This window comes from Myotis myotis, unplaced genomic scaffold (assembly GCF_014108235.1).
Source record: "Myotis myotis isolate mMyoMyo1 unplaced genomic scaffold, mMyoMyo1.p scaffold_m19_p_2, whole genome shotgun sequence".
NCBI lineage: Eukaryota > Metazoa > Chordata > Mammalia > Chiroptera > Vespertilionidae > Myotis > Myotis myotis.
Genome location: NW_023416324.1, coordinates 92809374 through 92832228, shown reverse-complemented (window position 1 = coordinate 92832228; position 22855 = coordinate 92809374). Strand labels below are relative to the sequence as shown.

Sequence of the window (22855 nt, the reverse complement as noted above, 5' to 3'; positions counted from 1 at the left end):
ATGTTATTGTGTTCACATAGGAGAAGCACATAACCAGAAGTAAACATGGAGGCAATCTTCAGCAGTATGTTGCTGTTACAAATATTCTTTTTCTCTTTTTTCCAGAAGATTAAACCCTCACAGTGTGTGGCCTGTCCGCTGGGATGCAACTCTGGGAGTCCCTGCAATGTGTGGATTTGAGTGCCAGAGCTCTGCGGTGGCTTCCTGTGGACACCTCCCGCCTGTTTCACAGTGGAGCCTTTTGATACATGGCTTTGGTTTTGCTGCTCCTGAGTGTAAGGTGCTTCTCACGGCTCACTGTAATTCCAGAGCTGGGATCACACCCACCCACCGCTCACCAGGCAGCCTCGGTTTCCGGTGTGAGTAGTGCCCCTTCAGCACACAGGCATTCCAGGAATATCCACTGGATGATACATGAGCAAATTGGTTTTTTGAGTCTTGGTGTGGGCATATGTTTCCACTTCTTTGGTGATAGATTCTAACCTTAACCGCTAAGCAACCAGCCCTATCCTTGGACAGAAGTGAATTTTACCCTCATGAGAAGAAAGGCAACTGGTCAACCCCCATCAGCCACCTAACAGCCCCCTGAAAGGAGGGTGCAGTAAACTGAGCACAGCTGGAAGGCAGAAGGGGGATCCCGCGTGTGCAGCTGGGCCACAGAACATGTTCCAACGAGGAACATGAAGAGGAAAACTCTACACAACCAACCAAACACCTTGCTCAACGACGAGGGGCGGGGCTCCGGACCAGCCTGAGGGCAGGGTTTGGCTTCCACCCCTCCCTGGAGGGAATAAGAGGAGGCACACCTTTATACGCAAACACGACATCCAGAAAAGGAGAGTAATATATTTTATTTCATTAAAATAGATTTAAAAACAGACTGTGTAAAATAATTAGGATTTTCAATAATTTATTATTATTTACATTAGCAGATGTTGGTCCTTAGTAGACACTGAAGAAATAAAGGAAATAAGCACACAGACCCCAGACCCTCCCTGAGGGCAGAGGGAAACGGGCAAACCGAGTGCGTGGCTTTCCTCTCACTCTCTCCCCTCACGTTACTATGGCAGTTCCATAGTGGAGAGCCGGTAACCAGAGACAAACCTCGGGGCCCAGGTGGCCATAGCACTGGGCCCCTGAAGAGATGCTGGCAGGCCAGGCAGGGTTCTCTTCCTGATGAGCAGCATCACTAACTCAGCCCCAACTCATAAGCACCCCGTGATCAACGGTCCCCCGTTCCTGCCCCCATCCACAGTCCCCTTCGGTAAACATCCACTGTGGCTGCCACAAAGCCAGCCCTCAGGTTCCAGACAAAAGGTGAAAAACAATGGAAGCCACACATCCAGCTTCTCAGGAAAAGGCTGGTTACTTAATATGCCCTGCCTGTGTCGCCCAGAACTTGGGACGCAACAGGATCTCACGTGGGTTGTTCTGTGTGCTTGTCGTGCTGGGGATGGCAGGAGGGAGGGGCGCCTGGCCCTGGGCCCCTGCACCAGGAGGAGGCTCCTCCCAGGAAGCAGTCACAGGCGAGGAGGAACCCAGCAAGGCCCTGGGTGGCCCCCTGGCATCATGATGTCTTGCAGGCACTTGTGGCTCCTCCACACGGGGAGCGAGCGAGTCCTAGGAATGCAGAAACAGGCCGGGGGTGTGCAGTGGGAGAGGGCCTTCCTCAGCAGCAGGCATCGCGGACTCCCGGGCCTGACTCCTGGCTGTTGGAGATCGTGGGGTCGGTGCTAAGCCCAGAACCCCCACTACTCCACTCACCACAGAACACCAGGCCTCGGTGCGGGGCCTGGCAGCAGAGCCGTGCTCAGTCAGTGCAGGCACGGGGGCCCTGGTGGGATAGGGCCCAGTGAATAGCAGCAGAACCAGCAGCTGAGGGCTGAGGAGGGCCCATGAAGACTCAGTCCAAAATGTCCGTCTCAAAGGGGACCAGGTGGTAATAGGACAGGTTGGTGTCATAAACTGCTGGGTCATCGCCGTCCTCCGGCTCGGAGGTGAACTCACTGCCGTTCTCAAACCTGAAACAGGAAGGACAAAGGTGAGGGCTGCGCCTGGCTCACCCCCAGTGCCACCCAGACGGAGAGAGTACAGCAGGTCACTGCAGGAGGGCACTTAGGATCGATGTCAAACTGTGGAGGGCTTTCCACTATGCCAGCCCCGCATTACGGCATGAACTAACGCGCCCTCCATACACACACAGCAGGTACCGTGCGCGTGTGGCAGGGCTGGGTGTGCAAAGGGACAGCAGCATTTTACAGGAGGGACCCCTCGGCCTCGCCAGCATTTCATGACACCACAGTGAAGGGTTCTTGCACCACCTACTTGAGCGACATCTGAGACACTAAGAAAGAGCCCGTTCCATGGGGCTGACAGGGCTTCCCCGACCCGGGGATGTCACTCCTGGGGTCACACTGTGTCCTGCAGTCCTCGCCTGGGTGTCCCAGCATGAATCTGTCCTAGTCCATGTTTGTTTTCAGTGGAGTGGATGGGCCGGGGCCTGGCATGCTGAGCAGCCCCTCTGCCCATGGGTGTGCTTCTCTTGGCCACAGGGAGACTGCACACCCAGCGCTGCCTCTGGGCTCCTGAGCCAGGTGTGCCACCCTTGGGACCTGAGGTCTGCACAGTGGATGCTGGAGGACACAGTGGTCCCACTTTAAAGATTCAGAGGTGCCAGGAGAGGCTAAATCACTTCCTGACACCCACACAACCCTTGTTCTGTTGACAGTCGACAGAAGCCACGCTATGACTCCCTGAAGCTGCTGTCTGATAATTCCCAAGGAGAAGGCGGCTGTGCCTCAAGGGGGCCCAGTGCCAGCTTCCTCAGGGCACTCATGGCCAAAGTTCTGCTAAAAGAGAGGAAGAACGGAGAAGTGGTGTTTCTGGCTGTCCCACCTTCACTAGTCACTCATCCTCCCCTCCTCAGAGCAGGCCCCCCGGGCCAGGCCCCAGCACCCGGGCGTCTGAAGAATGTCTAGCCCTGCGACGTGAGGCCGAGGTACAGGTGCCGCTTCTCCCCATCCCAGGAGACCAGGCCTGGCACCAAGGAGGCTGTGGTCCCTGTGCCCCCTCAGGGCCCAGCACAGACCAGACCCTGAATCTTGGCCACTTAGCCAGCCACTAGGACGAAGGAACTGTGTTCCCACAGGTTTATGACCACAGTCTTATGTCCTCTAGAAAAGGAAAACTCTCTAAATAAGTGTCCAAATACATGCAGGATGGCTTGGTGTTTGTGGCCACGGGTAGTTCCTGCCTACAGAGCTCTGCAGGGGGTGAACCCAGTCTGCCCTAGCCACCCGCTCCAGGATCCATCTGTAAAACGACATGCAGACCAGCGTACTCACAAATGCTCTGCCGGATCCACACCCAGGTGCTGCTCTTTTCCGTTGGGTATACTGTGGTCGATAACGATAGTTTCCGTATTTGCTAAACAAAACCCGTTGGACCTCATGATCTCTGAAAATGAAAGCAACAGGTAAATATTCAGGTCAGGTCGGATTTTGAAGTTTTAAAGTTTGGGGCTTACAACGATCTGCAGACTGCCCCCTCCACCTGCTGCCCTGTCTCCCCCACACTTTAAGGGAACACTCTGCACCCACAGGTGCAGCTGGAGCCAACCCTGGAGTCCTGCACACGATTCAGGGGCTGGCGCAGCCTTCACAGGAGCCATACCTGCCGGCCTGTGCAAGCGGGAGGCGCCTCTCTCCCCCAGGAATGTCTGAGCTCTCTCCCAGACACCCTCCGCATGCGTTTGAAGCTGGGGCAGAAAGAGCATTGAGCCCACATCTGTCAGTCTGGTTTGAGTCCTGGTCTCGTCCGCGGCACACTGCATGGCTCTGCAGGGCTCTAAGCTCCCATCTGCCAGGCAGGACAGCACCTTCGGGCCCCCCCCCCCACCCCCGGGGGCTGCCACATGGATCAAATGAGATCAGTGTGTGTCTTAAACCAAATGGGCAACTTCACTTTTCACTTTCTCTCATTCTGCCATGTAAATTGACTTTTTACTAACAAGCACAAACTTTGATAATGTAAAAAGGCCCACAAAGAAAAAGTCTTCATATGTCTTGTTGGCTCTGTGGTGTTAGCTTTCTGAGGGCACAGGTCTTGGTCTGTCGGGCGCTGGAAGTGGTGGAATGGCGGTGCCCGAGGGTGTGGTAGCTGTTACCGCACCACTGGGGCTCAGACCAGCCAGGGGTTCTATGATCTGGGGACTCAGTACCCTCAACTGGAAAGTTCCTGGTGCATTCTCAAATTCAAAGGGTTTTCCAAAAGATTACCATCTTCCCAGTCAGGGCCTCACACACAGACACGCAGCTCCAAATGGCCCTTCTCCCCTGGCAGCGAGGGCACCCGGCTCACTGGGCACCTGGCGCATTGCTGTTTGGGAGATTTATTTTTTCTGACATCTGACCATAACTTAGATCGTTTTATTCCCATGCATGGATTTGCTTTTTATAAGTGGATGCTTATTTTTAATCTTTCTAGGTATTTGGTTTTCAGTTTGTTAAATTTCTCTCCACATGAAGAGAATTAGGGAAACTACACAAAAATGAAGAAAGAAAAATATAAGGTTTCCTCCTCATCCCTACAGGATTAAAATGACAACTCATTGTTCAGATTTTCCAAGTAACTAGTTACTAAAATTTCCAGATGGCTTTCTGGAGAGGTGACAGCTCACACTTCACAGGTTTTCTCAACACCAGCTCAGCCAGTCCCAGTCCCAGTGACGTTAGGTGGGGTCCAGCAGAGCTGCCACCTTCCCTGCATGAGAACCAGTGAGAGAGCCTGCAAGTCATGAGAAGGAGCAAAGACCAACAGACATGGGCGCTGGGAACCTCCAGGGTCAATTCCCTTCGGAGGTGTGAGAAGGTGCAAGAAGATGTTTACCGGAGCCTGAGTGACTCTGAAGGTGACTAACTCTTAACCAGAAAGACTAAGATTCCCTCCCCTCTCAATTTCAAACATATGGGAGCCCGAATGAAAACAATACAAAACAAACACTTTCTTTAGCTGCTTTCATTAAGTTTGTCCCAAATCTGTCTCTCCCAGGAAGCACAGAAGACCTGAGAGTGACGTCAGCACAGTCAGCAGATGGCCCCAGCACCTTTCTGCACCCCACCCCAACCAAGGGGATGGGGGGAGCCTTACAAGTGAAACAAATGTCAGTGCCTCAAACATTTCTGAACGTTCTGAAGAGATACCTTGTAGAGGAACTTCCTAATCTTTCTTGTTGTTGTGTTTTGTTGTTGTTGTTAATCCTCACCCAAGGATATTTTTCCATTGATTTTTTAGGGAGAGTGGAAGAGAGAGGGCGAGACAGAGAGAAACATCGATGTCAGAAAAACACATTGGGTTGCCTCCTACACGAGTCCCGACCAGGGCCCAGGCTGGAGAGGAGCCTGCAACTGAGGTACATGCCCTTGACTGGAATCGAACCCAGGACCCTTTTGTCAGCAGGTCGACGCTCTATCCACTGAGCCAAACAGGCTAGGGCTTCCTAATTTTTCTTAAATGTGAAACTTGAAGCTCTAAAAAATGGAATCTTGACCAGCCCCCTCAAAATAGACATGTAGCAAACTATTCCTTAGCTGCCTGTGCTCAGCCTTTGTGCATAGGAATATGGTTTAATTATTCGCAAGGCCACCTGGGCCCTTGAGGAAACTCCAGTTCTGTTACTTTTGCCTGGGGAGCAGGTTACTTCTTGCTCAGTCAGTTTCTTCTTCTGTAAAATGGGAACAACAGTATCCACCCCAAAGCGCACAAGTACAGATTAAACGAGGTGGCATTTGTAAAGACCGAATAAGCACCTGGTGCTTGCGGAATGGTTGCTAATGTCTTCATATCTGCTGTGTCATGCAAATAAAAAGAAACAAAAGCAGTGTTGTGACTTCAGAAAAATTACAGCATTTTAATTTCTTAGACGCCAGCTTAATGCCTACAGTAAAAAAAATCACTGGCCAATTTAATTAATCACATACATGACTGATTCTATGAAATGGTGCGTTCTCAAGCTACATGTTTTCACATTAAGTAGAGTCCTGCTTTGCCATTTCTTATTTTTGTTAACATTTTTGAGCTAATTTTAGACTTATAAAAAAGTTGTGAAACCAGCACAGAGTTCTCACATATCCCTCACCGGCTTCTGCTAACATTGACCTTTTAGGTAACTGTGGTAGGATTACCAACCGCAGGGAATTACCGTGGCACAGGTCTGTTCACGGAACATCTCCCTCCCTTGAGTTTGACCAGCCTTTTGTGGTTTCAGACCCAATGCAGGACTCCTTGCTGCATTAAGCGGCTGTGTCCTCGTCTCCTATGACCTCTGGCAGTTCCTCCGTAAATTCTCATCTCTGATGACCGGGACACTTTTGAAGAGACTGGTGAGTTATTTTACTGACGTCCCTCGAAGTGTCTGATGCTTCCGTGAGCTCTGACCACAGTGGTTCGCTCTAGCAGGAGCCCTGGGTGTGTGATGTCACTGGCCTCACTCCTGGGATGTGGGCCTGGATCACCTGGGTAAGGAGGCTTCTGCCAGTTTCCCCAAAGGTTACTATATTTCCCTTGTGGTTAAGAAATACTGTTAGGGAGATGCATCCAGATTATGCAAATCCTACTTCTCCTGAAACTTTTGCCACTAATCTTAGCAGCTATTAATGGATCTTTTCTGCAGTAATTACTACTGTGGTAACGATTTTTCTTTTTTTAACTGCAGCCATGGTTTCCAGCGCTCCATATGCTATCAGTCCTTCAGTTCATTAATTCATATATTCTATTTTTCTTATGTTTGATAATAGTTAGATTAACATGGGTTGAGGACTGTTTGAGGTTGTACTGACCCAAAGCATCACCAGAGAATCCATTGCCCTTGTTGTGGGCCCAGGACTTGGCTCGGTTCTCGCACCACCAGGGCCTGGCGCCACCTAGTGGGGCCCGTGGCCACTGCACAGTTTGAATATTAGAGAGGAGGCTGTGCCTGCAGAGGCCTGATGCACCTAAGTCGCCAGTGTGAAGAGCAGCCTCTCACAGCCAGGGAGGCCAGTGCCCGTTCCCATGGCACCTCCTCCCTAAATGCCATGTCAATAGCATGAGAAGGCACTAGGAAATCTCCGGGGAGAGGAGGAGGAGGGGCTGGGTGAGTCGCAGCAAGTGAGGGCATTTTGCTGAATGAATGGAATTTAGCAGGACAGGAGTGGACGTGGAGGGGCAGACACAGCACGAGCGAAGCTCAGCCAGGAGGGTCTGCAGCAGAGGGTGCTGTGGTGACAAAATCAGAAAGCTGGAGCCAGCCAGACTCTGCCATGCCTAGAATGACTGGGGGGCTTGGGTTTTATTGTGGATGCCGGGTTCTGAGAAATTACTGAGCTCAGGGAGCCAGAGTTGTGGGATGACCAGTCAGCATCCAGGCTATAAGCCAGGGACAGGGTGAGGCTGATAGAGACACTTGTGGATGTTCAAGCCTGGGGGACCCCCGAATGCAGCAACCCCAGAATAGGGGTCGGAGACTGAAAGGCACCACTGGCAAATGTGTGCACTCGTTCTTCAAAGGGATGTCGGTGCCACCGCAAACCCCAGTTTGACTGAAAAGTGTCTCCTAATTTACCACAGTGCCTTGTCTTCGTATATTTATCTCCTCGAGCAGTGAGCAATGAGCGTGCACCCCACCTCCGTGGAACACCCCCAGGCCGGCACACCTACACGCTAGTCTATGCTGGGAAGCTTCAAAGGGAGACTCCCAGACTTCAGGCTCCATTGATGAGGGCAGAAGAGGAGGACACCCCTTCTTGTCAGAGACTCAGCTCAGGAACGGTTCGATTGGTGCTCCCCAAGCCTGTCACCTCGCGCATGGGCTCCTTGGACAGGCGCCTAGCTGGAGGATTTCGGGGACCGACGCGCAGTAGATATTTACAAACTCCATTTTTTGGCAGCCCCGTTTATTATGAAGTGTTTTGTGCAGAGCCAACACTGGGGAGTAGTGACTGCTACGTCCCCAGGACAGAGCATACCCCCCCACCTGGGCTCCCGGCTGGCAGGAGGTCAGCACCCTGCCTCCCTAGACCTGGACACCGTGTCCCTGGTCACCCACGCAGGGCCTCACTGAGGCTCACATACAGGGCAAGCCAAAACCTCTGTCCTCAGTCCTCTTGGAAAAGCAGGGAGAACATACTTAAACATCAGCATGGGACTCTACCGCCATCCCTTCATCTCAGTCCTCGCAGCTCCTTAGGGCAGACGTGGCCTTGCATTTACCCGTCACTGTCACCGATAAGACAGGCCACTAAGAGGGCTGGGATGTTCCATGCGGTCGCACTCTGGGAGGTACTCAGAGGCAACGCCACACAGCCCGAGTCGGTCCTTCTCCACGTGGAGCCAACCTGAAGCACACCAGCTCTTGTACCAACACCGGCCCTGAAAGGACTGTGCTGCTCTTTGCTCTCCCACTTGCTCAACATGAAAGAGCTGAGGCAGAGCAGGGACACCAGTGCTGGGACCCTTCCACCACGTACTGAGGACAGAGCTTGCCCCGCTCCAGCGGGCAGCATGCAACCAGCAGGACTGGCCATCTGGTCCCGGAGCCCCCCGAGCCTCCGGGCCTGGAGCCCATGACACCCACCAGGATAAACGACAGCCACCTTCACTCTACCACGAAGGAGGAGGGCTCTGACCCCTGCTCTCTTGCCAGGAATACACAGGAAGCTGTATAGACATCAAAAGCAGCAGACAGACAAACCCAGGCTTCCCACTCATCCTCACACAGTCAGACCTGGAAGTACCTTCTCCATCCCAGGTTCCCAGACCTCACCCACCCTGCACACCTCACTAACACACAATGAGGACTCTGGTCCCCGCTGTGGCACAGAACTCAACAAGGACACTTTTCCACCAATGACATTCTCCGGGTTGGCTTCCTCGGTCTCCCCTTCACCACGACCACCAATTTCTTCTTAGGAGCCGGCTCTGGGCTCTTCTCCCCTCTCATCTACTTCCTCTAGAGGCTGCTCCTCCATTCCTCCTCTTCCTTCCTTCCTCCTCCAGAATCCCTCCTCTGCCTCCTACAGACCAGGATGCTCTGCAGGCCCTCACGGGTAGCCTGCAGCCCGCTGCCTTCCCTCCCTTCCCACCTGGCAGACCCTGCAGGACTCCACGCAAACGCTACTTCTTAGGCCAAAACAAGTGGACTGCCTGTTGCCTGGGGAAGCCCGGTGCCTGCCTGCGACCCTCAGCGGCCTTCACAGACAGCACTGCAGAAAGCAACAGTGTTCTTACGACAGGGGCAACTAGAGCTAAGAAAGCTACCACAAAGGGTGAAGTCCAGGGCCCCCTTCCTTTCATGTGACTCCACAGGTGAGCTGGCCAGCGCTCTGCTCAATGCACAATTACTTACTGCGGCCAACCTTGCCTCTTTCGTTAATGTTTTAGTTAATTTATCAATGCTAACAAATACCTAGACGGTGTGTTCCCCTTTGGCCACAGCTGCCCTAGACTAAGAACAATTCAGTGCCACATTATGTGCACTATCTTTTTCAGCAGGCTAGACTACTGGCTCCAGAAGGTTGCTTCAGAAATGCCTCATTGATGTTTTCATCATTATACTGCTTCTTAAGCTCCAATTTATATGCCAAGTAACTCCCTTAGGATGGAGGCGGAGTGTGAACTCTGGGTCAGAAAACACACTGTTCATAGGGATCTGGTAGCAGCCTCTCACCCAAGATGCTCACCATCTGTTGAGCTGTCTTTCTGGAGCCCGAGGGGGGTGCGGGGGGGTGCAGCCACGCAGGCACCGCACTGAAAAGCTCCTAGAAACCCCTGCGGCATTTCCCCCAGGCCTTCTCTGTAGCTCTTACCTGAAATTTTCACTGGACTTTGAAAGCTGGGTTGAATTTTATGTACACTGTCATTTTTTAGCACCTGATCCAGAGGAGATCTTTCAAAGAAGGTGAGCACAACTTCTGACCTAGAATACTGGGGAGAAATGGGTTAATTACTAAAATTAATCCTCTACAAGGTGGCCCCATCTAGTGCTACCCAGAGCTGTTCAGACAGCCCGCAGGACCGACCATGCGAAAGAGGCTGAAATCGCTGACCTCGTTTATTTATGGACACGTGGCTAAACACAGAGCCCCTGGGACAGGCAGGACTGGGTGACAGAAGCTGGCTAGCTTTTCTCAGTGCTGCATGGCCAGCATTTCCCCACAGCTCCCTTCACTTCACAGTAAACTATGAGTGCCCACAGAGGAGGCAGGCAACAGCCTGCAGGAGTAAGGTGGTAGCCTGACTCAGCCGGTTCCTCATCACCACAGCACCCAGGCCTGCAAGCTGCTTATCCACCTGCCGCTGCTGAGGCCAACACTCCCTCGGGCTCCTCACGCCTCTTCTCAGACACCCTCAGCCAGACCAGGGGCTTCTGCATGGAAGCAGGAAAGCAAGGACCACTGTAGCGGAGGGCCCCTTCCCTTCCTACTCAACGCCTCTTTGGCCCCTCACTCCCTCCTGCCCAGGGAGGAAACAATAGAGCCACTGGAGTTCATCAAAGTCTTTCTTTCCCAGGTCTACCCACTGGCCTCCCTATGGCCTGACACTTCCAGGGAGGGGCAGGTGGCCAAGGGAGCCAGCAGGCCAGCTATGTGGATGCTGGTGGGATGTGCCACCATCCCGCCCAGCCGGACCCGACCCACTCACCTTACATGGCATGCTTATGATGGTCTTCAGCAACTTCTCCACCTCGTTGAGCCTGGTCTCTATGTCATGGGCGTCCTTTATGGCTACCAGTCCTACAGTGGAAACAGATATGCCTACAGTCAGAAAAACAGACCAGGAAATGTGCTCCCACATCAAATACAGACAACAGGCCTCCCACGATGAGGATGCCACCCGTGTCACCCTGCATGAGGGTGGGTGCATCTACTCAGCCTCGTTCATGTACGTACAGCCCTCCTCTGAAGCCCTGTTCCACACCTCATGTGAAGTTTCAAAGACCCAGTGAATGATCTGGACGTATTTGGGGTGACACTACCATCCGAAGAGAGAGGTCTGGCAGCCAGGGACAGCGAGTGAGGGGGGTAGGCAGGCATAAGCACAGACAGACCCTCCAAGTGGCCTCTGAGGGAGCAGCAGGGATGGCTCCAAAAACACCCTGGGCTCCACCGGAGCTCGGCGGGGCCCACTCACCGCCGCCTATGGTGGCTGCACCAGGGGAGGTGCCCTGGACACACCCACTCCCACAACACAGCACAAGGTGGACTCGCTCTGTGCTGCTGACCTGACCGCAGGGCCCATCTGAATGGCGCCCATGGTTAGATAAGTCATTTAAATGCTGGCGTTGGAAGGAAAAAAATCAGATTTCTACTCAGAGAAAACCAACATGGCATGACTCACAGCACTTTCCAGGAACCAGCGTCTGACCTTGTTAGTTACCAGAAATACGGAGCCGCTGTGAGGAAGTGCAGTCTATTGCTTTGTAAATGCTATAGGTTACAGCATGGAGACTCGGGGCACATTTCTGTGTCCCCATGAACAGTGAGGAACACAAACCCGCCCATTACAGTTTCTATACATCGGCTTCCTGAAGATGGAGGATATTCGGTTCCCAAGGAAGCATGCCTCTTCCCACATGTCCTGTGACCTAAGATGACTGCCCTGTGAGCTCTCACCAAAACACATGGCTGAAATCCCAGAGCTGTTATCAGTAATGAGTCTAAGTTCTTTAGAAGTTCTGGTTTCATTTTGTTTTACAGGAGAATGGGTGCTTGTTGTTTTTAGGCAAATCAATGACTGAGTCTATATAAATGATAAAATTAACTTCTTATACTACATGATTGAAAGGAAGAGGCCTACAACATAGAGTCCCTGGAAAACCAGGAGCACCCCAGACATGGGCAAGGGCAACTCTGAAAGCCTGGTGACAGCAGAAGGATGCTCCACAGCTCAAATCGAGGCCAGGAATCACCCTCTCAACTTCCTGAAGCCCCTGCCCCTTGGATGTAGGCGTCCCTGCTTGGTCCAGCCCACCCTGCCCAGCCTCACAGGCCCAGGCAGCCAGAGGTCAGCTGTCCAGGGAGCAGGAGTCCCAGAGGCAGGACGGTGGGTCATGACTGGATGGCTGGGAAACCCCAGGCTCCTATGCACACAGCCTGGCACATCCGCCACAGTGTCCCAGCCATCCCCAGCAACAAGGACTGGGCCACCATCTCCGCTCTTCCCCAGGCTGTCAGCCCCAGCACATCACCCGGCACACATTGCGGGAAGCAGGGACCAGAAGGGAGAAAATACCAGAGACAGACTCTCAGGATGCTTGTTCTCCAGGCCCTGAATTCCTGGGAATAGAATTTCAAACACACACATGCACACGCCTTGCACCAAAATGCTTTCATCTTCTGCTTGCTACAGGGAAGTCTCAGGAGGGAAAGGGACCAAGCAAAATCCTCTGAAAGTTTTTTTAAAGAGACAAGTATGTCAATCATGCCCACAAGGTGCTCCATTACTCCAAGATAAGCAAAACCGTTACTGTACTTCAGCTTCTACTACAGCTGGACTACTCGCGTAATCAGCCGGGGCTCGGACACAGTACTGTGGGCATCTGCAGGAAGACCAGCCTCCTGCAGAGGGAGAGCATACAGCATTTCACACCCGCTTTACAAGTTAAGAGCATAACTTAATCCTAAGTCCGTACAGAAGTTTACAATTCTTGTATCTTTGCTTTAACACCATAATTTTGGTTACATCTTTGCTTTAATTAATATTCAACCTATGGTTGGGTTAATAACCTCCAAGGGTAAGACTTCATCAGATGAATACATTCTGCTCTATGATGATCTTTTAAGGTGGCCAGATGTAGCAAATAAAACACAGGATGCCTATTTAAATTTGATAAACAATGAATAATGCACTAGTATGGATAGGCTTCTACTAAAAATTGTTCATGATCTATCTGAAATTCAACCTGAACTGTATTTACCTGGAACCCTGTCTTCATGGTGACCCGTTTTCCAGAGGAAAAAGAGAAGCACGCGGTCAGGCCTCTGGAGACAGTCTCAGCATCTTAACCCAGCGCACAGACCCTCCTCGGCCTGACCCAGCCCATCTTAGTGGCCCTGTGCCCTGTGAGTCCCCCACCCACACACCAACCCCAAGGAACAGGTCCACACCATCCAAACACAGCCCCACCCTCACGCAGCACTGCCTGCTGACCTGCCCACCCTCACGCAGTGCTGCCTGTTGCTGGAACAACCTTCCTGCTGACGTTCCCCCACTTCCAGGTTCGTGTAGGAGAAAATCTCATCCAGCCCTCAAGAGGAGGCACATGCCCTCTGTTCTGCACAGCCTTCGCCACATCAGAGGCTGGGCGACCTGGGCTCCCAGAGAATTCTCTCCTGACATCTGCAGAATTCACCACTCTGCACTGTACCTGCTCCTCCACCTGTGGTCTCCCCACACCTCTTGGTTATGAGACTGTGGTTCCAGGACTGGCCAGCAGGGGGTGACCGTACTCTGGAAGCCATGGAATTCAGTCCAGTGAGGACAGGAAGGGATCATCCACTACCAGTCATATTCAGATACTTCAATCAGGAAACTGACTGACTTAGTAGATTTCACAGCACCTGGGAGTTTTTCTAATTTCTGATAAAAACATAAACACTAATATAACCTCAACTGTTAAGATTTCACTCTTCATAATTTGTGATGTGAAAATTTTATCCAGATTTAGCCCCAACCAATTAAAAATTTGAAACCAAAAAAAAAAAATTGATAGCACAATTATATATCCATTTCAGTGTGCCAATTCTACATACATTTGAGGGTTAAAGTCAGCCTACAGCAGCCAGGGTGCCTTTTGCTTGTGAACTAGTTTAGCCTTGGAAACTGAGAACACAGTTTGTTTCAGTCGGTTTCAGGATCAGCTTCTTCATGCAAACACCTGATTTATTCTCGAAACCCAGACTGAACACGCTGACATCAGCACAATGATCCACCAGTGACCGCAAACACAAACAACCCAGATTCCTAATCTCAGAAGCCTGGGTCCAAAGTCCTGTTTTCTTCAGGAAGTAGAGGCTTTGTGCGGAACACCTCAGACAGTCGCAGGCTTCCTCCACGGACAGACTCGGGAGACCGAACCTAACCTGAGCCTTCTGCTGCTAAAATTCTGGAAATAAAGACAGGCGTCTTCTCGGTCAGTTCGGAAGGAAGACCATCTTTCTGAAGCACAGGAAGGAGTGTCCATTACCCAAAGGGCACAAGTCTCAGAGGAGACTCCACAATAGAGCTCCAGGAAGATTTTTGGTAACGTGACCTTTCAGCCAAGTCAAATAATAAATTACATCTCCAGAGTTCCTTCTCCATGCGCAAACGTGTCCATCAACACCTCGCACAGAGGGCAGACCGTGTGGATGACACCAGGAACGCAGGGCCATCATGCATGCTTAGGAGACACATGTTCTTTAAAGGTTGAGCATAATACACATTTTGGAAACAAAACATTTTAAATTTTTTGGAAAATCTTATAGGCTTACTTCCAAAGTACCTGTTTTCTAAATAGGTAGCCATCATTCAAGAAATGGAGGCTAAGAAATGAGCTGGGGAACGTAGCCACGTGGCTATATTTGCACACGTACACATCCCAATGAGGGCCTTTCTCCCTGGGACCCGTGGCACTCCCCTCTACACCATCTCAGTGTCCTGTGCTCCCTTCTGCGAGGTGTCATGCAGCGTTTATGAGAGGACTGTCTGCCCTCACTGACACCTGCTGCACACGGCCGGGGGGGGGGGGGGGGGGTGCTGGCTCACCCTCCCTGCCGGCTTCCCTTGCTCAATGGTGTAGAGGAGGAGGCAGAAGAGGCAGCGACAAAGTTACTCTTTCTAAGGACCCAAGAAGGGCTGAGAGGAGATGCTCTTCCCTCCTCTGTGTCTTCCTACAACTGGCAGATGCTCCCTGAAGTGAATGTGGTTTTGTCATATGAGAAAGTAAGTGTTTCCCTAAGAAGTACCGATCTTGCCCTAACCGGTTTGGCTCAGTGGATAGAGCATGGCCTGCGGACTGAAGGGTCCCAGGTTCGGTTCCGGTCAGGGACATGTACCTTGGTTGCGGGCACATCCCCGGTGGTGGGGGGTGTAGGAGGCAGCTGATCGATGTTTCTCTCTCATCGATGTTTCTAACTCTCTATCCCTCTCCCTTCCTCTCTGTAAAAAATCAATAAAATATATTTTTAAAAAGTACCGATCTTTTCTGTGTCCTTCCCTGAACCCCTCCTTTTCTAGGCCTCTTCATTGCTCTCCCATTGAAAGCACAATTCCCTTCCCAAACGTGTTTCAGAAGCCATTCACTTAGCCAGTCTGCCTTAAAACATCAAAGGTGCTGAGGGAACACCGCCCCACTCTCAGCTCTCACAACAGGAAGCACCTCTCATCTGCTCATCCCACAGTGCTGCCTGCCCTCCTGCTCCAGCCAGGCAGTCCCCCAGGTGTGGAGGTGCCCGGACAACAGCTAGCAGGACCCTTGCCTCCCCAGGGCTTTCATGCTGCCGGGAGGATGGAAGTGAGATGCACACTGGCCACAGGGAGTGGGGCGTCACCTGGGAGGCTAGGAAGACTCACAGCCAGGGGCCCACCCTCTCAGACTAGGGGGCCTGAGGAAGGGGCGAGGGAGGGAGAAGGAGATCAGGGAGTGGGATCTGGAGTGTGGCTGGGGCAGGGGTAGGGAAGGCTGAGACAAGCAGGGCCTCACACGCTACATGAAGGAGTTTGCCATGGGAGCAGAGGGCAGTCGTGGCCCCCCTTGCAGGCTCTGGCCTCAGGAACTCTACCCACCTGGTAACTCTATTTCTTATGGTAGCACACACACCAGCCCCAGGTATCCACAGTCATCTGTCCCTCATGAGACTGCCCCCTGGACAGGGCGCTCTCAGGAGCAGGGGGCCACCCTCTGGCTCTCGGAATCTGGATGACTTCCTTTATTATGACTGTCCACAATTCGGAACTACCGTCCACCTTTGGGAAAGGTGATTAAAAAATAGTTGCAAAGGAAAGAGCCAAAGCTCCAGGGTCACGTGGTCCTGAGTCCAAAGCTAACCATTGTCAGGTGCCCAGCGTGGTGCTGGGACCGTGGAGATCGCTGCTTCACGCTCGCGACAGCCCTGCAGCGCAAACATCGCTACTGCCATCACTACCCAGGCCTCTAGGAACTAAGCCACTTGCCTGAAGTCACCGGCAAGACAGAGCCAGAATCTGAGTCCTTCCCTGTCTGGTTCCAAAGCCAGTGCTTTCCCCCACTTCCCCTGAGCCCCCCCACCGTGACCTGTGCTCCAGCCGTCAGGGCCTCCGTTTCCTCACTGGGGAGGCAGGACAGGGTCTGGTGGCACTGAAGATGCCCTGTGAGGGCTGTAATCACACATCCATTCCTGCTCTCCGCTCTGCCCAACTGGTGCTCAGTGTTTCCCCACTGGTTACAAGTTACCTATCAGCGAAGGACGGTTAGTGTTTTGTTCTTAAACAAAAATTAAGTAAAACTTGCAGGGTAAGTTATCAAAGGAGTTAATTGGTTGTGTCCACAGCTGTGACTCCGTCTAGGGTGCGGGGTCAGAGGAAGATGGACTGGAAGTGTGTGCTTGGAGAGCGGCATCTCAGCATGTGAGTAAGCTCCAAGGGGACACCTGGGCTGCCATCATGTCATCGCAGGGAGGCCACAGCAGGCCCAGACGGAACGGAGAGCAGACCCTAACCCTCAGGCTCCCTGGCCTTCCCACCAAGGAGAGGTTTCCGACTACGGGGCTCTGGGGCTTCTAGGTTCCGGGACAAGGGGACCATCTTTTTAGTGGTGACAACTGGGGGTGACCGGTGGATGCTGACTGTCACCCAAGAAAGTAAAAGTGAACAAAAATACCAATAAAAACTGTATTTCAGTGAGCGGGCAATGCCAACCACCGATAACAACATACTGTCCCATTTACTGCCCAGAGCTCAGAGCTCCCACAGGACACCCGCCCGGAGGACTGTGCCACGGGGGCCAAATGCACGTCGGGGTCATAACTCACCACTCAGCCTCAGCCTCTCTGACTCCTGAATCCCATGAGCATGATGCAACTCCAAGCTGGGCTTCAGCCAGAAGAGGCAAGCTGACCCAGTGCCCACTGCTTATTAGCTCTGCCTGGTACTCTGAATCTTCCCGGATCGCCACTGTCCACAATGCAGGCGTATCTTTCACCTTTCAGAAAAGGGTTGATTAAGAGACAGCAGAGAAAGGTGAGGCCTAGCCTTGTTTTAAGAAGGGAAGGGGATTCATGTCCCTGAGGGCAGCCAGGACTCCACAGTGAGTTCTGATCTGAGAAGCGGAACTGAGTTTCTCCTCTGAAATTTGGTGGGAAGCACCATGTCAGCTCCTTCTCTAGCTGAGAGTTAGCTCGGGCCACCTGTGCCCACAGCACAGTGAGATCTCCTGGGATGAGGTCACAGGACCATGAACCAAACTCAGCCACGTGGCCACTTGCAGAGACCGGACCAGACACCAGGAGCGCCGGCACTCTGGACAGTAGCAGGGTGTGGACTTGGGAAAGATAGGTAAAGCAGAAGGAGGGAAGAGGAAGAGCAGGCGACATGGAGGTGCACAGTCCCAGCCGGGACGGTGGCAGAGCATGCGGCCATGCTGCCGGGGTCCGGGAAAGCACCCAGCCCAGGAGCACTATATATGGAAGAAACTCAAAACTGGCCTGTGAACCTGAAAGGACACCCCGAACCCCCAGAAGTGAAAACTGCCCATTAGGAGGGGCAGGGCATCCTGAGGTGAGGCTATGCATGGGGGTGGGAGCTGAGACACAGGCGAGGGGCAGGCTCACTGAGCACACATCTGGCCGGGCAAAGAAGGCCTTTGTGCGGCTGCTCTGCTGCCCAGGGCCCAGGTGGCTGGCACTTTCTTCAGCCTCTTAGAATGTAAACTCAGAGACTCTGCAGTCCGTCCGATCCAGCAGGTGGCGTTCTCCCAGCTGGTCCGGGGCAGCGCTGAGCTTCTTCCCTGTCTGCCCACAGGACAGGCTCAGGGCCCGGGAGCAGAGGACACATTTTCCTTGAGCTATCAGGGTGTGTGAGGCTGGTAGGTGTATCCTGATAATACCCTAGATACCGTAACTCCCATCCCTCAGACCTCAAATCTAAGCACAGACAGTCCATGAGGTTGCAGGTAGGTTAATATCTTCAGTGATAAGGTGAACAGACATGTGCACCTGTGCCCCTCAGGCTCCCAATGAGGTGGCTTATCTGGAAAACATGCTGAAATACACTCAAAGCTGGAGCCCTACCCCGGCTCCTGCAGGCTTCCCATCTCAGTGAGTGGCAATTCCGTTTCTCAGGCTGAAAGCTTGGCTGTGAGCCTGATGCTCCTTCACACCCACATTTGGTCTCTCAGTCAACGCTGTGCTCTTCCGTCCCAGACATATCAGTGCGTGGCCATGTCTCACATCTGCTCTGCTGCACCCGCCACAATGTCCCAGCAGCTCGAGCAGCCTCCCTTCCTTCCCGAGTCATTTCAGCACAGCAGCTGGAGCGTATGTTCGATCAAGTCACTTGCTCAAAGCTCTCCATCTCGGAGTAAGAACCCAAATCTGAGTGCGATCTGCCCACTCCCTACCTCCCCAATCATCTCCAACTACCCTCTCCACTCCAGCCACAATGGCCTCTCACTACTCAAAGTCACCAGGCACGTGCAGGCCTCAGGACCTTTGCACTTGTTCCTCTTTCTTCCCCAGGTAGTGATGTGGCCTGGCTCCCTCCCTTCCTTCAGATCTTTACTCAAAGGTCACTTCCTTTCAGACCTTGGGACCATCCTACCTTCCCTGCCCCCATAAGCAATAGCTCTTTTCCTTACTTACTTATTTTTTATCTTCTGAACATTTATCACTAACATATTTTTTACTTATCTTGTTTATTACTAGGTTTCTCCCAACCAGAATATAAGAATCATGAGGGCAGGGATTTTTCTTTTTTTCTTTTTTTTTTTTTTTTTTTTTTTTTGGTCTTTTTTGTTCACTACCATGTCCCTAGCACCTAGGATGATACCTGGCACATAGAAATGAGGTGGACTTTTCTTTTACATTACTGGAATGTATTTTACTAAGAAAATTATTTCCCTGGACTTAAACAGTTCTGAAAAGGAAAAGGACTTCCCTTCGGATTGTACAAAACTCAGGTGGTGCTGGGGGAGGGACCAGCTTGCCTCCCTTCAGAGAATCAAGGACTAGATGGAGAATTAAGGCCATCACTCCTCTGTCCCACGGGTTGCTGAGCCAGGAATCCAGCCAAAGGTTCCAACAGTTTCACCGTGGGCTGCTATAGGTCCTTTCACCCAGCCGCTGGTCCTCATCCTCACCACCCCCACTGCCCCTACCACCATGACCACCACCATGGCTAATACCTCATTTGAATTTTCTCCCCCTTCAGATAATTGAAAGTACCTATCATATCCTTTCTTTTCTTTTTCGTTAATCCTCATCCAAGGTTATTTTTTCCATTAATTTTTAGAAAGTAGAAGGAGGAGAGAGAAACACTGATGTGAGAGAGACACATCTACTGGATGCCTCCTGCACATGCCCTGACCGGATCGGGAATCAAAGCTGCAACCCAGGTACGTGCCCCTGACTGGGAATCAAACCCATGACCCTTTGGTGCATGAGCTGACGTTCTAACCATTGAGCACACCAGCCACGGCCTATCATGTCCTTTTCAAGTCTACTTTTCTCCCCATAATCCTAAACCTTTCTTCACTTGTGAGTGGCCCACTCTTCAGAGGTACTCACTGTGTGTCTACACCTCAGGAACCTAAACTGGCCCAGCACACAGAAGGCACAGAGCCAGGGGCATGTGCGGGGCGGGCCAAGGCCTCACGCTCACGTCCCTTTTGCTCCAGGTAAGACTTTTCACTACCACATCCCAGAGCAGCCAATGCCACGCTCTCCTCCCACCACCATCTACAAAGGCTCACCAGAAGCAGTGGGTGCTGAGGGGAACTAGCATTAATGCCGGGCTTCCTACTGCTAGACACTCCACTCTGCATTTTAATCCTCACATACAAAAAGTGAGCAACAGGTACTGTGTTACAGAGGAGGAACCGAACAGGGTGCCCAGAGTCACGGCTGAGCTGGGCCACCTGGCTGAGTGAGACCTGGAGGGCAGAGGGGAAGGCAGGCGCTCTGAAGGCCCTACGGGGCCCCAGTTCATTCATGGTCCACCTTGTTCCAGAAAGGAGAACACTCAACTAAGCTTTCCTGATTTGGGCATTCATTTGAATTTAAAAATATAATAACACACACCCAAATAGCAAACCCAAGGAAAACTGTTTGCATGCTTAAAATAATCCTAAACTAGCTCCAGAATGGCTATAAATGTGGGAATCGGGAGAGCAAAGAGAAGCCTGCAAGGCAAGCTGTCTCGCTCAGGGCCTCCAGACTCACAGGCTTGCGGAGCCTTTCCAAAATGACGCGTCTGCCAGAGGATGTGTCATGAGATATAAGTCACACTCTGGGGTGGGAGGGGGGATTGCCAGGGGTGTAAGGAAAGGTTATCCTAAGACCTCAGGTAGACAGCAGCTAAGGAGACTTGTCCCGGCCACCCTCAGCTTCCATAACTGCCCCCAAAGTGCCGCCCAGTCTCTGCTTAGAGGAGTGCAGAAAGGAAGGCTTCTGGGTGTCACCTCACTGCAGGTAGTCATGGGGGCGCGGATATAAGGGAAGCGAGGCTGCTCAGAGCCCTGCAGACTGTCCTGGTCCCTTCTCCTCCTCTGCAATCCTTCCCATCTCAATTTTAGCTTCTCTGGCCCTTCCTCCTCCTTCCCACCTCCTCCCCGCCTGGCCTCCAAAGGGCAGCCAGTGGGACGGGCGACAGCCAGGCAGTAGGAAATGCGAAGCCACAGCAGATCTCTGAAAACTCCAGCCCCAGGAGCCAGGACCGGTCACAAGGCGAGGGAGGAGGCCGCCACAGTTAATCAAAAGCAAATGTGGACCCACCCCTGGGGTGGGGGCCCGAGCTTTCCTCTGCAGCTGCCCGTGGGGCTGCCCCTCCCCAGCGGTGACAGAGGGCTGCGTGGCAACACGCACCCCGGCTCCTCTGTCAGCGAAGAGGCGCGGCCCCTCCCGGGGGAGGAGTCTGAGGGGTGCCAGACGGGACGCAACCCCCAACTGGACACTGTCAGCTCTTCCCATGAGTCCCTCTAGCACCCTACTGCCGCCCCTGGGCGGGCGGGGACGCAGCTGGCCTTCCCGAGAGTAGGGACGGAGGCGACCACTCGTCGGGGCTGCCGCCGAGACACCCCGACACCGGCCGCCGCGCTGGTACTGCTCAGTGACCGGCCCGCTGTGACGGTCAGGGCGCCTATTCTGGTATCCAGGCCGGGAAGGCTGCGGGGCTCCACGAGCGACTCCCTGTCCCCTTACCACGGCCACTCTGGGCGCCCCTCGCCTGGGGGCGGAGGGTCCAAGTGTCCCCCGTCCGTGCCAGGACGGAGGGAAGCCGCAATCTCAGTTGAAGTAACTTCCCCGCTCCCTTCCGTGCACTTTAAAACGACCTCCCATCCTCGCTGCCCACTGAACCCCACCCGCGGCGCCGCCCGCAGCCCGCGCCCCCGCACCTTGGCGCAGCGGCGCGCGTGCCAGCTCCGGCCGGTCCTCGGGGAACGCGTCCCGCAGGCGCTTCCACAGGCGGCCCAGGTCGGCGAAGCTGCGGTGCAGGTAGAGCACGCTGCGGTCCGACCACTCGGTGCGGATCTCGAAGAACTCCTCCTCGTCCCCGCGCCGGCTGACGATGAGCCTGCGGATGCCGTTCACCCAGCAGCCGCGCACGAACATGTTCACGAGCGAGGTGCCCTCAAACACCGCCGAGGCCATGCCGCGGGCCACGCATGCCCCCGCCGCCGGCGCCCTCGGCCCGCTGCCCGCCGGCAGGGGGCGCGTCCGGGCCAGCCGGGTGTGCCTGGAGCCGCCCGGGGTCCGTCCGGGTCTTTCCGAAGCCGAGGTCGGCCGCTCTGGGGGCTCCGCGGGACCGGGATCCGTCGGAAGTCGGTCGGCGGCCAGTCCCCGGCCTCCGCGAACCCTCCCGAGACAGCCCGGCGAGAACCGGGCGGGGGCCGAGCAGCGGCTTTTAAGGCACTTCCCACCGCGGGCGGCGACGTCGGGGCTGCGGCCGGTCCGCTTTCCTCCGCCTCCGGGGAGAGGACGCGCGCGGGGGGGGGGGGGGGGGGCGGGGGGCGGCCCGCCGCCCACGCCCGGCACCGCCCACCCCGAGCGCGCGCTGCTGGGGCCGCGAGGACCCCGCCGACCGAATTGGGGCGAAACCAGCGCTCGGTCCCGCCCCCTCGCCCCCTCCCCGCCCTGACCGCCCTCCCGGCTTCCTTCCCCCGCGCCCTGGTGACGGCTGGAAGCTGCAAGGGAGGACGTAGCAGGCCCACGCTCGGGTTCTGGAGACTTTTTCCTCTTTCCTCTTCGGGATCCTTGGGTCGCTGCGCGCCGGGGGCGTGGGGGTTGGGGGGAGCTGGGCCGAGCGCGGAGGGAGGCTGCGGGTCACACTCCGAAGCCGGGATCCGACTCGCGGGGCGTTGGGGCTGTTTGCCTCTTCCCGGTCTCCGGGAGCCGGCGCTCCCGCTCCGCGTCCGCCCCGCGTCCTCCCCCGCCCCGCGTCCCCGGTGCATTCCAGTCGTGCCACAGGCCGGGACGCTGGCTGCAGACAGACAGGACGCGGCCGGAAAGACAGAGGAGAGGGCAGGCCCCAGCAGGGAAGGGGCGTCTCCTAGACCTGGGTCGGTAGCCGAGGAGTCGCCCTCTAAAGGGGAAGGCGGACCCCCCTGCTGAGACCGGCGACACACTGGTGGGAAGACGTCCCGTGGCCT

At 54.0% G+C, this 22855-nt stretch overlaps 1 protein-coding gene across 1 annotated transcript; it reads right to left on the bottom strand.

Annotated features, from left to right (window-relative positions):
- Window positions 1-832: 832 nt before the first annotated feature.
- PXDC1 (PX domain containing 1) lies at window positions 833-22176 on the bottom strand. Its single transcript, XM_036349286.1, has 5 exons — window positions 21602-22176; window positions 10678-10769; window positions 9843-9960; window positions 3345-3456; window positions 833-2021 (listed from the first exon to the last, which is right to left on the bottom strand). Exons 1-5 carry the CDS (start codon window positions 21855-21857, stop codon window positions 1904-1906), a joined length of 696 nt encoding a protein of 231 aa, XP_036205179.1. The 5' UTR covers window positions 21858-22176; the 3' UTR covers window positions 833-1903.
- Window positions 22177-22855: the final 679 nt, after the last annotated feature.